Here is a 13390-nt window from a genome sequence, read left to right as displayed (position 1 = left end):
TTAAGAGAAATGAATATTCATTGGATTCATTCATTCATCAGGAGACTATTTGATATTGAACTATATTCAAGCGGGACTAGATGAAGAAAACCCTAAAATCATGTATCATGTTATCCGAAACAGTCAGAAAACTAGCCCCATATTGGCAGATCCCAGAACTCAAACTATATACTTTGTAAGTTTATAAGTCACTCCAGTGTCAGGAATAGATAGTATGTGAAAATACCGTATATACCGCTCAGGGAACACTTACCTTTCAGAGATAATTTCCATATTCATACTAAATAATGGCACAGATCTCCCAGACATTATGATTGCACATATCCCTAGTCTTTATAACGATATTGCACTCATTTCCTGACAGACCGCAGCATGGCCATTAGTTAGGAGCTGCTAATGATCTTTGGAGCAGGTAAGTTTTCCCTGAGTGGTACATATTGGGCCGTCTGAAGACTGGGTTTAGTCTAGGACAATTTGTCTGCACTACTAATTAACAGCAGTTACATTACCAAACTAGGGCAGTCCCTATAGGAGAAAAACACAAGAATTATACTGTATTGTCACATACTATCTATTCCTGACACTGGAGGGGCTTATAAACTTACACAGTATATAGTTTGAGGTCTGGGATCTGCCAATATGGGGCTAGTTTTCTGACTGTTTTGGATAACATGATAAATGATTTTAGTTTTTTTTTGTCTAGTCTCGTTTGAATATAGGTCAATATTAAATAGTCTCCTGATGAATCATCTTTGGTGAGGACGATGAAACCCATAGAAATGAGAGGCTTGGAGAGTGAGTGTGTATACATCACCTCACCCTATGTACTGTACTGAACTGTGGGGTACATGTTTTTTCTATTAGTCACCTATTGACTAACCTTCAGGGGATGAATTATGGGTATAGTTTTATATTTGGAATTAATAAAACTTAGTTTTATCCTTTTGTCAGCAAACATGAGGAATGACAGGAGACAACCCATTTAAGAAGATTCAATTTTGGCTAAAACTATTCCAACATTATGAACACAAAAAAGGCTTCTCCCCTATGTGACATCTCTGATGTTTATTAACAGTTGATTTCCAAGTAAAACATTTCCCACATTAAGAAAATGAAAAAGGCTTCTCCTCTGTGTGACTGCTCTGATGGCGATCAAGAAGCGCTTTCTGGTTAAAATATTTCCCACATTAACAGGAAAAAGGCTTCTCCCCTGTGTGAGTTCCATGGTGATTAACCAATTGTGATTTTCGGATAAAACATTTCCCACATTCTGAACATGAATATGGCTTCTCTGCTGTGTGGGTTTTTTGGTGCTTAACACAATCTGATTTATTGTTAAAACATTTCCCACATTCTGAACAGGAAAAAGGCTTCTCCCCTGTGTGAATTCTCTCATGCGTAACAAGACTTGAATTCTGAGTAAAACATTTCCCACATTCTGAACATGAATATGGCTTCTCTGCTGTGTGGGTTTTTTGGTGTGCATCAAGATTCCCTTTCTGGTTAAAACATTTCCCACATTCTGAACAGGAAAAAGGCTTCTCCCCTGTGTGAATTCTCTCATGCGTAACAAGACTTGAATTCTGAGTAAAACATTTCCCACATTCTGAACATGAATATGGCTTCTCTGCTGTGTGAATTCTCTGATGTTTAACAAGACTTGAATTCTGAGTAAAACATTTCCCACATTCTGAACATGAAAAAGGCTTCTCTCCTTTGTGAGTTCTTTGGTGTTCATCAAGATTCCCTTTCTGGTTAAAACATTTCCCACATTCTGAACAGGAAAAAGGCTTCTCCCCTGTGTGAGTTCTATGGTGTCTAATAAAAGTCCCTTTGTGGTTAAAACATTTCCCACATTGTGAACATGAGAATGGCTTCTTTGCTTTAGGAGCAGTTTGTTTTTTAATGCCTCTTTTGCTTTTGTGACTTTGATTTTCCTTAGTAGTCAGTAATGAATCAGAAGATGGGACCTGTTTCATAGGATCAGATGACAGATCTTTGCTGTGAATGGATGATGATATATCTGGAGTAATGGCATTCACTTCATCTGTCAACAGAAAAACAGATAAGGCAGGTTGCAGTTAATACAATAGTTAGGGTTACTGTTAGGCTAAAGTAAGGGTTATTGTTAGGGTTACTGTTAGGCTAAAGTTAGACTAAAGTTAGGGTTACTGTTAGGGTTAAATGGTTAAAATGGTCCGTCAGTATTATAGTGCAGAGGAGGCTTATGCACTTTTATGTTCTGACAGTGAAGAAAGTGCAGTGTCAGATGGCGATGTGGATTTTGAGGGCTTTAGTAGCAGCTCAGAAATGAGCAGTGATTCTGATCCATCCTCACACACAAGGACCAGTACAACAAGAAGGACAAAGAGCGCTTCTGGAGAAATGTCTCCAACTCAGGGAACAATGCCCAGTACTAGCGCTGTCCCTAGTGCTCGTGAATTGGCGCACACCAATGACAAATTACACAACTTTTGGGGTCCAATTTCTCCTGTTACCCTTTGGAAAAAAAAAACGGAGGGCGAAAAGATCATTTTTTGTGGAAAAAAAAAAGACTTTTTATTTTCACGGCTCTACGTAATTAACTTCTAAGAAGCACTTGGAAGCTCAAAACGCCCATCACACATTTCCTTGGGGGGGGGGGTCTAGTTTCCAAAATGGGGTCACTTGTTGTGGGTTTCCACTGTTTAGGCACATCAGGGGCTCTCCAAACACGACATGGCAACCACTAATTATTCCAGCATATTTTACATTCAAAAAGTTAAATGGCGCTCCTTCCCTTCTCAACCCTGCCGTATAATCCATTTTCTCCTGTTACCCTTGCGAAAGTAAAAAAAATTAGGTCTAAAGGAAATTTCTTGTTATAGAAATGTTTATTTTTTCCTTCCACATTCCATTCATTCCTGTGAAGCACCTGAAGGGTTAATAACCTTCTTGAATGTGGTTTTGAGCACCTTGAGGGGTGCAGTTTTTAGAATGGTGACACTTTTGGGTATTTTCTGTCATATTGACCCCCCAAACTCACTTCAAATGTGAGGTGGTCCCTAAAAAAAATGGTTTTGTAAATTTTGTTGTAAAAATGAGAAATCGCTGGTAAACTTTTGACTCTTATAACTTCCTAACAAAAAAAAAAATTGTTTCCAAAATTGTGCTGATGGTAGGCATGTGGGAAATGTTAATTTATTAACTATTTTGTGCGATATGACCCTCTGATTTAAGAGCATTAAAAAAAAGTGAACATTGCAAAATTTTCAACATTTGTGAAATTTCCTTTTTTTAACAAATAAACGCAAGTCATATTACATAAATGTTACCACTACCATAAAGTACAATATGTCACAAGAAAACATTCTCACAATCACCAGGATTCGTTGAAGCATTTTAGAGTTATGACCTCATAGAGTGACACTGGTCAGAGCTGAAAAAATTGGTCACAAAGGCAAAAACAGGCTCTGGCGTGAAAGGGTTAATATTTTGTTGCACAACCTTTTGAGGCAATCACTGCAATCAAACGATTCCTGTAACTGTCAATGAGACTTATGTGGTGCCCTGATTACATATTCCTCTGTATTGGCTTATGACAGGTCGCTGATCCCTCACTGACCTGCCCCCCATTATTACATAACGCATATAATAACATTGATATTATTGGTGATAATGCCTATAATATTGTGGATATTGTGAGGCTTAAAAAAAATTACATCCAGCAAATTGTCATCGGCGATGGCGGCGCCTGCGTAGTAGCGTCTATAAGAGACTACACTCATCACTGTCCCCAATCTCCTCTTTTTCCTGTACTGATCTGGCTGTTCATCACTACAACGACACTCTTAGAAGCACCCTTGACCAAGTAGCTCCCCTCACCCTCAGAACCTCCAAACACAGAGTAAAACAACCCTGGCTCACATCGCAAACTCAACTTCTCCAGCGATGCTCTAGGAGTGCTGAACGCCTATGGAGAAAAACCTGCACACCAGAAGACTTCATCCACTTCAAATTTATGTTAAGAACCTATAACGCTGCCCTTCACCTCGCCAAACAGAACTACTTCACCACCCTGATCTCCTCACTAGCCAACAACCCCAAGAAACTTTTTGACACCTTTCACTCCCTCCTCAGGCCAAAAGCACAAGCCCCTATCACAGACATTTGTGCTGATGACCTGGCCTCCCACTTTACAGAAAAAATAGATAATATCCGTCAGGAAATCTGCACCCAACCACCAAGTGCTGTGATTCCCATGGCTCACTTTCCACATTTGATCCCATCACAGAAGAAGTCTCCAGACTCCTGTCTTCTTCTCGTCCGACTACATGCACGACCGACCCCATTCCCTCACATCTCCTCCAGTCTCTCTCTCCAGTCATCACAACTCACCTAACTACAATCTTTAACCTCTCCTCGGGCATTTTCCCATCCTCCTTCAAACAAGCCATCGTTACTCCATTACTAAAGAAACCCGCTCTCAACCCATCCTGCACTAACTACAGACCAGTCTGCAATCTCCCCTTCATCTCTAAACTTTTGCAGCGCCTGTCTACTCCCGGCTTACCTATTAACTCTCCCACTCACTTCCTCCTAGACTCTTCACAGTCCGGCTTCCGCCCCTACATTTGACTTAAACTGCACGCAAAATGACCAATGACCTTCTGACAGCAAAACGTAATGGTCACCACTCTCTGCTCATTCTTCTCGACCTTTCTGCATCTTTCGACACTGCTGACCACCGTCTCCTACTCTCTAGGCTCCAATCACTGGGCATTAAGGACACTGCTCTCTCCTCGTTCTCTTCCTATCTTTCCGACTGCTCCTTCAGAGTTTTGTTCTCTGGCTCCACGTCATCTCCTCTTCCTCTCAATGTCGGGGTACCTCAGGGCTCAGTCCTTGGCCCTCTTCTCTCGCTACACCGCCCCAATTGGACAAACCATCAGATTTGTCTTTCAGTAACATCTTTATGCTGATGACACACACAATTATACATGTCATCCCCCCACCTTAGCCCCGCTGTACTACAGAACGCCAGTGACTGTTTGTCCGCAGTCTCCAACATCATGTCCGCTCTCTATCTGAAACTCAACCGCTCAAAAACTGAAATTCTTCTGCTCCTGCCGTCTACTAACCTCCCTAAATCTGACATTTCCCTCTCGTGGGTGGCACCATAATAACGCCACGGCAGCAGGCGCGCTGTCTGGGTGTTATGTTTGACACCAATCTCTCCTTCACATCCCATATACAATCTCATGCCCGCTATTGCCGCTTACACCTAAAGAACATCTCTAGAATCTGCCTTATCACCATGGAAACAACAAAAACCCTCACTGTAGCATTGATCCACTCCCGCCTGGATTATGGGCAGCATGGTGGCTCAGTGGATAGCACTGCAGCCTTGCAGCGCTGTAGTCCTGGGTTCGAATCCCACCAAGGACAACATCTGCAAGGAGTTTCTATGTTCTCCCCGTGTTTGCGTGGGTTTCCTCCAGGTACTCCGGTTTCCTCCCACATTCCAAAGATAGGGAATTTAGATTGTGAGCCCCATTGGGGACAGTGATGATAATGTGTGCAAACTGGAATATGTTAGCGCTATATAAAAAATAAAGATTATTATTACTGCAATGCTCTATTAATTGGCCTCTCCGTTACTCCACTATCCCCTCTCCAGTCCATCCTTAATTCAGCAACCAGGGTCATCCATCTGGCTAATCGGTACTCGGACACGTCCACTCTTTGCCAATCCTTACACTGGCTGCCCATTCATTATAGGATCCAATTCAAAGTACTTGTTCTCACCCACAAAGCTCTCCACAGTGCAGCACCCCCCTACATCTCCTCCCTCATTTCTGTCTATCGGCCTGACTGTTGCGCTCTGCAAACGACTTTCGACTAGCATCTGCACTAATCAGTACCTCCCACTCCTGACTCCAAGACTTCTCCCGCGCTGCGCCAATCTTTTGGAATGCTCTACCCCAAGAAATGACTATCCACAATTTGCATAGTCTCAGGCGTTCCTTTAAAACACATTTGTTCAGAGCGGCCTATCACGTTCACTAATCAAAGTCATTGTATGTGTAAGTGTGCGTGTGTATCCCATTCACTATCTCCATCCATCCCTCACTCCCTCAAGATGGCTGGACCTTCATTGTAAATACACACCTGTACTCTGTATCTCCCCCACCTCATTGTAGATTGTAAGCGCTCACCAGCAGGGGCGGCTTATTTTGCTTTAATTATTGTATTGTTAACATTACTTATGACTTGTGTTTTGAAACTGTTAAACTGTAAAGCGCTGAGGAATATGCTGGCGCTATATAAGGATTATTATTATATAAAAATGGGGGGCAGGTCAGTGAGGGATCAGTGACCTGTCATAAGCCAATACAGATGAATATGTAATCAGAGCACCACATAAAGGCTCGCCCACAGCCCCACCCACAGCCCCGCCCCAGAGCACGAGAATCTCATTAACTGAAAGCTACAAATACAGATTAAACAGTAAACCAGAGTTGCCCTCATTTATGGTGGATCATTGGAGCTACTATGAATCCTGACCAGAAGATTAGAGATAATAATATTGCTCCCCATTTCAGGAGAGATTGTGCAGTAATCTGAATTCCTTAGGATCAAAAACAATGTAATTTATGACGTGGAGGGAATCCATGACACCAGGGCTGGAGCCAACACATCTCCTGCAGGCGGGAATAAATGTATATTACAGCCCTCAGCCACGCACAGCTTAGAGATCTATCATGGCACAGGTGGAATGTTTGTCCTGTAGATTATCACAATCCTCCCTGAAGTTAGTTGGTTTTAATACAAACTGAAATGTCAGGATAAAGGGAAACTCTGCTGTTGTTGGACAGAAATCCACACTTGGCCTCACTGCACATTTACTGTTGTCGCTCATAAAAGGGAAGTTTGGTCAGAAAGACTGGACCTGGTCTTGTAGGGACCATGAGACATTCAGCAGCACAGAAGGGAGAGAAGATTCATCCGATAAGATCTCAGGGATCTAGGAAGCCAACAGCATCATTACCCTCCGCTTTCTCTTACAGGCCCAGCATAAGATTTTTCTACAAGTGATTTTCTATCTTGTCAGCACATTCTACGTACGCTGTCATTTGGCTTTATAGTTACAGATCTGGGCAGGTAATGGTCAGCGTCTCCTAATGTGAAGGAGAGAATGGATAATGAAATCAATTATTAAACCTTATATAAGTCAGTTCAGATATGGTATACCAAGATGGCGTCTGTGTCTTCAGACAACACCCTGGAAGGAATCCTTGGAATGCAGAAGCTGAGATACTGGATACCATATATGGAAGTGAAGCTGAAATGGACCTATCATAGACTGACACTGGCTACTCAGGAGATTGTGTGACACCCATTTCCTGTCACTTTGTTATAAGAATAAACTTCAGTTGTGTGCAAGCCTTTGCTGAGAAAGGAGTAGACATCTAACTCTGTGTTCGGTGTGACTCTTGAAGTGTGCACTCGGCCTATATTGGGTCAGGTACAAGCAATCATATAGATCTCGCTTTAAGGGATCACCCTCACACTAATCCCAGGAGTTATGTGGATCCTCCAGGTTGTAAGTTCTATAGAAAAGAGCTTTCAATGCCCAAAGTCATTTGAACAGTTTTGGGTGGAGGAGAATGTTGTGGTCTAGAGGCAAAATGGTGATCATGGTAATACGGCCGGACTACACCACCGATAAAGCAGCGACAGCCGGTGACTGAGAGGAATCTGTGACTTCTCTGCATTCAGTGGTTACTACTCACCTGGGTAGTCATATGTGGGAATCTCCTCTTTACACCGCTCATCATCTCTCACATGTGTCTCTGTAGTATTAATATGGGTCAGATCTTCACCCTGAAACAAATATTGTAAAAGTCACAGACAGATGGAGACGTCCCATCTATGATCAGCTCTAATCCTGCCATCTCCACCGTTCTCATTACACAAGTATAAAACATATAATACTGGTGGATAAAACAAGACTGAGCACAAGACCTTCACAGCCGTCTACACATCATAGGGGAGATCTCCTGACACCTTCTCTCCATCTACCTGATGATCCTGAGGAGCACTGGGATCTTCTCGGTTACAGTCCTGTGGAAGACGAGGACGGGGACATCGCTCTGGTGTTGTCCTCTTACTGGATAGATCTGGAGGAAACACATACAGGGACTGAATTCATTCTCTACATACAGATAATTATAGGCCGTGTGTATTTAGTCCTGTCTATTACCTGGAGATGTGAGGGGCTGGGGAACCTCCATTATGACGTTCTTGTACAGATCGCTGTGTCCTTCTAAATACTCCCACTCCTCCATGGAGAAATAGACAGAGACATCCTGACACCTTATAGGAACCTGACACATACAATGATATACCGTCATCCCCCGATCCCTTCATAGCGTTACTGTATAATGTCCCAGCAGTGTCACCTCTCCAGTCAGCAGCTCAGTCATCTTGTAGATGAGTTCTAGGATCTTCTGGTCATTGATGTCCTCATGGATCAGGGGGTGAGGTGGAGGCCCCGTGATTGGGCTCAGGGGTCTTCCCCATCCCTCTGACACAGGGTCCGGACAGCGATCACTAGAGGTCTTCTTCACCACTGTGTAATCCTGGTTATGGAGAGACACATTAATAAATCTCACTCCAGACATTTCCAGAGTCCTCACCTCTCCAGTTCTGTCCATCTGTTATTCCCATAGATAAGAATGATGTAATGTGACGTCATCAGAATCTCTCACCTCTCCAGTGAGACGGAAGAGGATCTCTAGGGTGAGGTGTAACATCCTCTCCACCATCTTGTCTCTGTCCATATCCATCCTTGATGGGTAAATCAGGAAAATTCTCTTTTGTAGAAGATCTTCACTGAGAGGATCCGATATTGTAGAGACCTGAATGAGAAGATGCTCCGATGTAACATCATAAGAATCCTGTGTAATAATACAATTACTGGAGATAATAAGGGAAACATATGAGGAGATTTATTATTTTACAGGGTTTAGTTTTCTTCCCTGACATCTACTAATAAAACCTATATATTTAGGCCACAGACAACAAGCAGTTTCCTCCTCGGAGTCGGCAGCTGAACACGTTCCTCATAGACTCATCTTCCATAACGCTAATTCTCGTCTCATTACCGACACTGGAATCGGCATTAGCAATACTGCAGGAGATATTCATTACACGCGACATGAGAAATAACTCCTTCATGATGAGGACGACATCTTCATCTTCTACTGCGGCTCTAGAGACAGATGTGGCCAGAGTCGGTCACTGCCTCCATCCCCACCGGCCGTCTATATGAAGGTTTCCCGTCTTCCCCGCACTGGAATCTTCTATCACGTTAGATCTGAGCTCTGAGTCACACACAGAAGTTTGAGGCTTTTAGAAAAGATTTTTTGTTTACACAATCAACGCGGACAGAAATGATCTGATCCCAAAGTCTCCATGTACAGTGATTTATGGGGATTATTTCTGGCCTTAGGCTTTCCTATATTACAAGAAAAACACCAGAAAAAGCCGATATTAAAACGTTTCTAATGAAAAATTGGCTCCAACAATTCTTGTAAAAAGAAAAACATAAAGCAGAAGACACATTTTACTATTTTTTAACAAGTGAAACATTTTTTTTTTTTTTTTTTTACAAATTAATTCTTTTTGGAACCATAACATATATGAACACCGCAGGGACGGCACAGGAGCGGCTGCAACAAAAACCATGGCAGTTTAAAGGGAAGATGCCATCAAAGCCGCATGTGGCCTTGGCGTGCGTTCCACATGCCGCATGTGGCCTTGGCGTGCGTTCCACATGCCGCATGTGGCATTGGCATGCGTTTGTTAAATATTAATAATCCGTTAATTTCGTATAAGACTCAGTTCTGTACATTGCTTTAGCTGACACGACATAGGCTATTTTTGTAAGTTTGGCTCATGGTACAGGACAACTCCATATATATACCTGGATCACGTGCTTTAGGAGACGTATATAATTCATGGCTCACTCTAGAGGTCGCTCGCTCCTTCCCTCACCAACATGAGACAGAGACGCAAGATGTCATCTCTGCACGGACATAACTCAACAGCTGGTATGTTAATCCAACTCACATCCAGAGAAGCTACGCACTACAGGACACATGTCTTTTCAGAGTTCCAGGAAAGAAGGTTACAAGCTTAGCTATGAACTAATGGACAATCTCTCTTTCTCCTATTTTTATGTTTTTCTGTAATAATCTTTTCTTTGATGGAAGAAACCAAATAAACCACTACATTTTTATCTGGTAACTAGTCCTGAGTATTTTACAAGACTCACATTATTTTACATTGGAGAGCCAGCCACATCTGAATTTTTGTATTTTTTTTGCGGATTTCCCTCAACTTGCCCAAAAGGGGGATTGAACTTTGCTAACGTCAGTCATATGTGCAAGTTATCAGGAACTCCACTACTCACAAGAATCAGACAGAACCTAGAAGTGAGGACTAAGAATTGCCAGATAGATTGAGAAGTACTACAAGTGCCAAAGTGCCAGACGTGCTGAAGCCAGACGTGTGAAGACAAGAGCCCAGCGTTGTCCATCAAAGGAACAAGCTGAGACATTTCAAGGTAAGAGAAATAAAATGGATGTCATTAATTCTTATGCTAAGCAGAGTAAATTGAAATTTAAGTCTGTAGACAAGTCTAATCCAGAAGTATTATGGCTTAGCTTATATGCAGAGTGTGAACTGGAGAATCAGAAGTTAGATTCTAAGTTTTTCAATAGAGAAAGAGAGAGATTAAAAAATATTCTACAGATGGTAGATATATTTCATAGATCTGTGTCAGAGAAATCCAAAAATGATTGTGTAAAGGAAAATAGTGATGTTCCCGAGATACATTGTAATGTGGAAAAGCAGTTACAAGATGAAAGGCAAATAGTAGCAGCAGCCATTCAAGGTGACCTTGCAGACGTGGAACAAGATGGAGAAGTAGGAGGAGACTTCAGAATTGACGTAGAGGACGTACAAGGGAAAGACGGACCACTAAAAATAGACGACTCACAGGCCCAACTCCGAAGTAAAGTAAGGAAAAGTTTGCTAAAAATATGCAAAATCATTCCTGCATATGATAACAAAATCCATGTTTGTAGAAACTCTGAGGTTTTTGACAGCTGTGTTGACAAATTTGATTTATCTAACGAGGAGAAGAATCAGTTGTCCAAAATGTGGATCCCTGTAACCTTTGCTAGGAGATTGACTTTAAAGTTATCTGGTGAAACACATGAGAACTTAAATGATAAAGACAGATTACAAAGTCTAATTTTTTGTTCATCAAATGAAAATCATCCAGATATTGATATTCTTCAAAAATTAAGGATTGGTCGGAAGGAATGTACTTTCACGTTTATGTCTATATATGAACGTCTGTACAAAATGCTGAGTGAGAATGTCAAAACACCGTCCCTCATAAGGAGTTTTGTAAGCAAATTTTGGTTTCTAAATCCTGCATCTCGTGTTATTGCGTCACAAAAAGATTCTTTATTGGAATGTGCGCAATCCCTTGATTTTGCCAGAAGACACGAGAATCGTGAAAGGAAAGTAAATCGTGCTAATTTTGTGAAGACAGGCAGAGTAAAATCTTATCAGAAGCCTGTATTAGCAAAGCCTTCTAAAATGAGTTTTCCCCAAAATCAAATTTATGAAGCACGAAGAAAATCACGTTTGTTATAAGCCTTATGGAATCACCAAAGGATCACCGAAAAGACACAGATTGAATTAAGAAAAATGATGAGTTTTGATCTTCTTTCTGTAAAAAAGATGGCCGAATGTGACAGACAGAAGCAGGTGGTGAGTGACATCATTGACTTTGAGCTGACGGGTCCATCGGAGCAGCTCAGAAAATCCGTTAACTTCAAAGTAGCAAGAATATTTAAAGACATCTTTTACAGGGAAAGAGTGGGTGTAGGAATTGGCTAGAAAAAGTAATTATATATATATTGTGCAAAAGAATTATACAATTAGTTATATGTAATTATTTTATAGAGTATAATCCTGTAGTTCTATAGTTTTGTATATACATATTCATACAGTATATATAGAGTGTTTGTAGAAGTAGAGATTGTAGAACTGTATTTTTTAGTGAAAATTAAAATCTACATCAGTAATAATATTTAGAATTATGAATATGATATTAACCTTCTCTTATTTTTCCTTAGAATTTTCATTTCAAAGCAGGACTTAATCGGAAAAATTCTCTTACAAGGATTTATGCCTTTATTTACACAGGAAGTTGCAATAATTGCATGATTTTATATTTAACACTTAAAAGGAAATGACTAACTGCATTTTAAAATGTGTTCTGTGTGTGTTCCTTTACTGCATGGCTTGAGAAGGAGAAGAAATTCGAAGTGCACCTGAAGAAACAGAGGAATGGAGACATGTGACCCAGAGAAGCAGGAGGATCAGGAGGCAGTCAGCACCCATACTGCTCAGAAACCAGTACCAGGCTCTCACGCAGGAAAACGATGAAGAAATACATCAGGATAAGACTTTGCCCACAAACAGCAACCTTGTACGCCTTCAGAGTCCTCCTGGATGGAGAAAGAAAAATGTTGTGAAGAAGAAACGGAGAGTGGTGGTCATGGGGGATTCCCTGTTGAGAGGAACAGAGGCCGCTATCTGCAGACCGGATATAACTTCAAGAGAAATGTGCTGTCTTCCAGGTGCAAAAATTAAAGATGTGTCTGACAGGATATCAGGACTCTTCAGACCTACAGATGACTACCCATTCCTGCTACTACATGTGGGGACAAATGACACCGCAAGAAACGACCTGGAAACCATCTGCAGAGACTTTGAAGACTTAGGCAAGAAAGTGAAAGAACTGGGAGCGCAGGTGGTCTTCTCTTCCATCCTCCCAGTGGATGGCCATGGAACAAGGAGGTGGAATAAGATTCTACAGGTGAACAACTGGCTACGTCGATGGTGCCGTCAGCAACGATTTGGATTTCTGGATCACGGAGTGAACTACTTATACGATGGACTACTTGCTAGAGATGGGGTGCACCTTACGAAGACTGGAAAGCATGTATTTGGAAGTCGCCTTGCTACACTTGTAAGGAGAGCTTTAAACTAGAACAACATGGGAAGGGAAGCAAAAGACCAGAAAAAGCCATACACCTGACAAATGCTATTGAGAACTCTGCTATTAGAAGTGGAAAGGAAGAACAAAGACGAAAGAATATAATTAATAAAAATATTGGAGAAAGAGAAACCAATCACAAACTAAAATGCTTCTATACTAACGCACAAAGCATGGGCAACAAACAAGGAGAATTGGAACTACTAACACAGGAAAAGAAATATGATGTCATTGGAATCACTGAAACTTGGTGGGACAATACAC

General features: G+C 41.4%; 1 protein-coding gene across 1 annotated transcript; it reads right to left on the bottom strand.

The window, feature by feature from the left end:
- Positions 1-1046: 1046 nt before the first annotated feature.
- LOC141060247 (uncharacterized) lies at positions 1047-8666 on the bottom strand. The gene is made up of 5 exons (XM_073556476.1): positions 8445-8666; positions 8246-8369; positions 8065-8162; positions 7776-7866; positions 1047-2047 (listed from the first exon to the last, which is right to left on the bottom strand). Exons 1-5 carry the CDS (start codon positions 8664-8666, stop codon positions 1188-1190), a joined length of 1395 nt encoding a protein of 464 aa, XP_073412577.1. The 3' UTR covers positions 1047-1187.
- Between the last annotated feature and the right edge of the window lie 4724 nt (positions 8667-13390).

Source organism: Dendrobates tinctorius, unplaced genomic scaffold, assembly GCF_039654945.1.
Source record: "Dendrobates tinctorius isolate UK_male_01 unplaced genomic scaffold, ASM3965494v1 ptg000233l, whole genome shotgun sequence".
NCBI lineage: Eukaryota > Metazoa > Chordata > Amphibia > Anura > Dendrobatidae > Dendrobates > Dendrobates tinctorius.
The sequence above is the reverse complement of the archived record's forward strand: the minus strand, read 5'-3'. Positions and strand labels throughout refer to the sequence as shown.

Bases quoted from the DNA above. Each gene is read 5' to 3' on its own strand.
- LOC141060247 (XM_073556476.1), bottom strand. From the start codon at position 8,666: ATGTCTGGAGTGAGATTTATTAATGTGTCTCTCCATAACCAGGATTAC. The intron at 8,370-8,444 runs GTGACACTGCTG...TGTATGTGTCAG, and splicing joins CTGAGCTGCTGACTGGAGAG to GTTCCTATAAGGTGTCAGGA. The intron at 7,867-8,064 runs GTAGATGGAGAG...TATTTGTTTCAG, and splicing joins GTGCTCCTCAGGATCATCAG to GGTGAAGATCTGACCCATAT.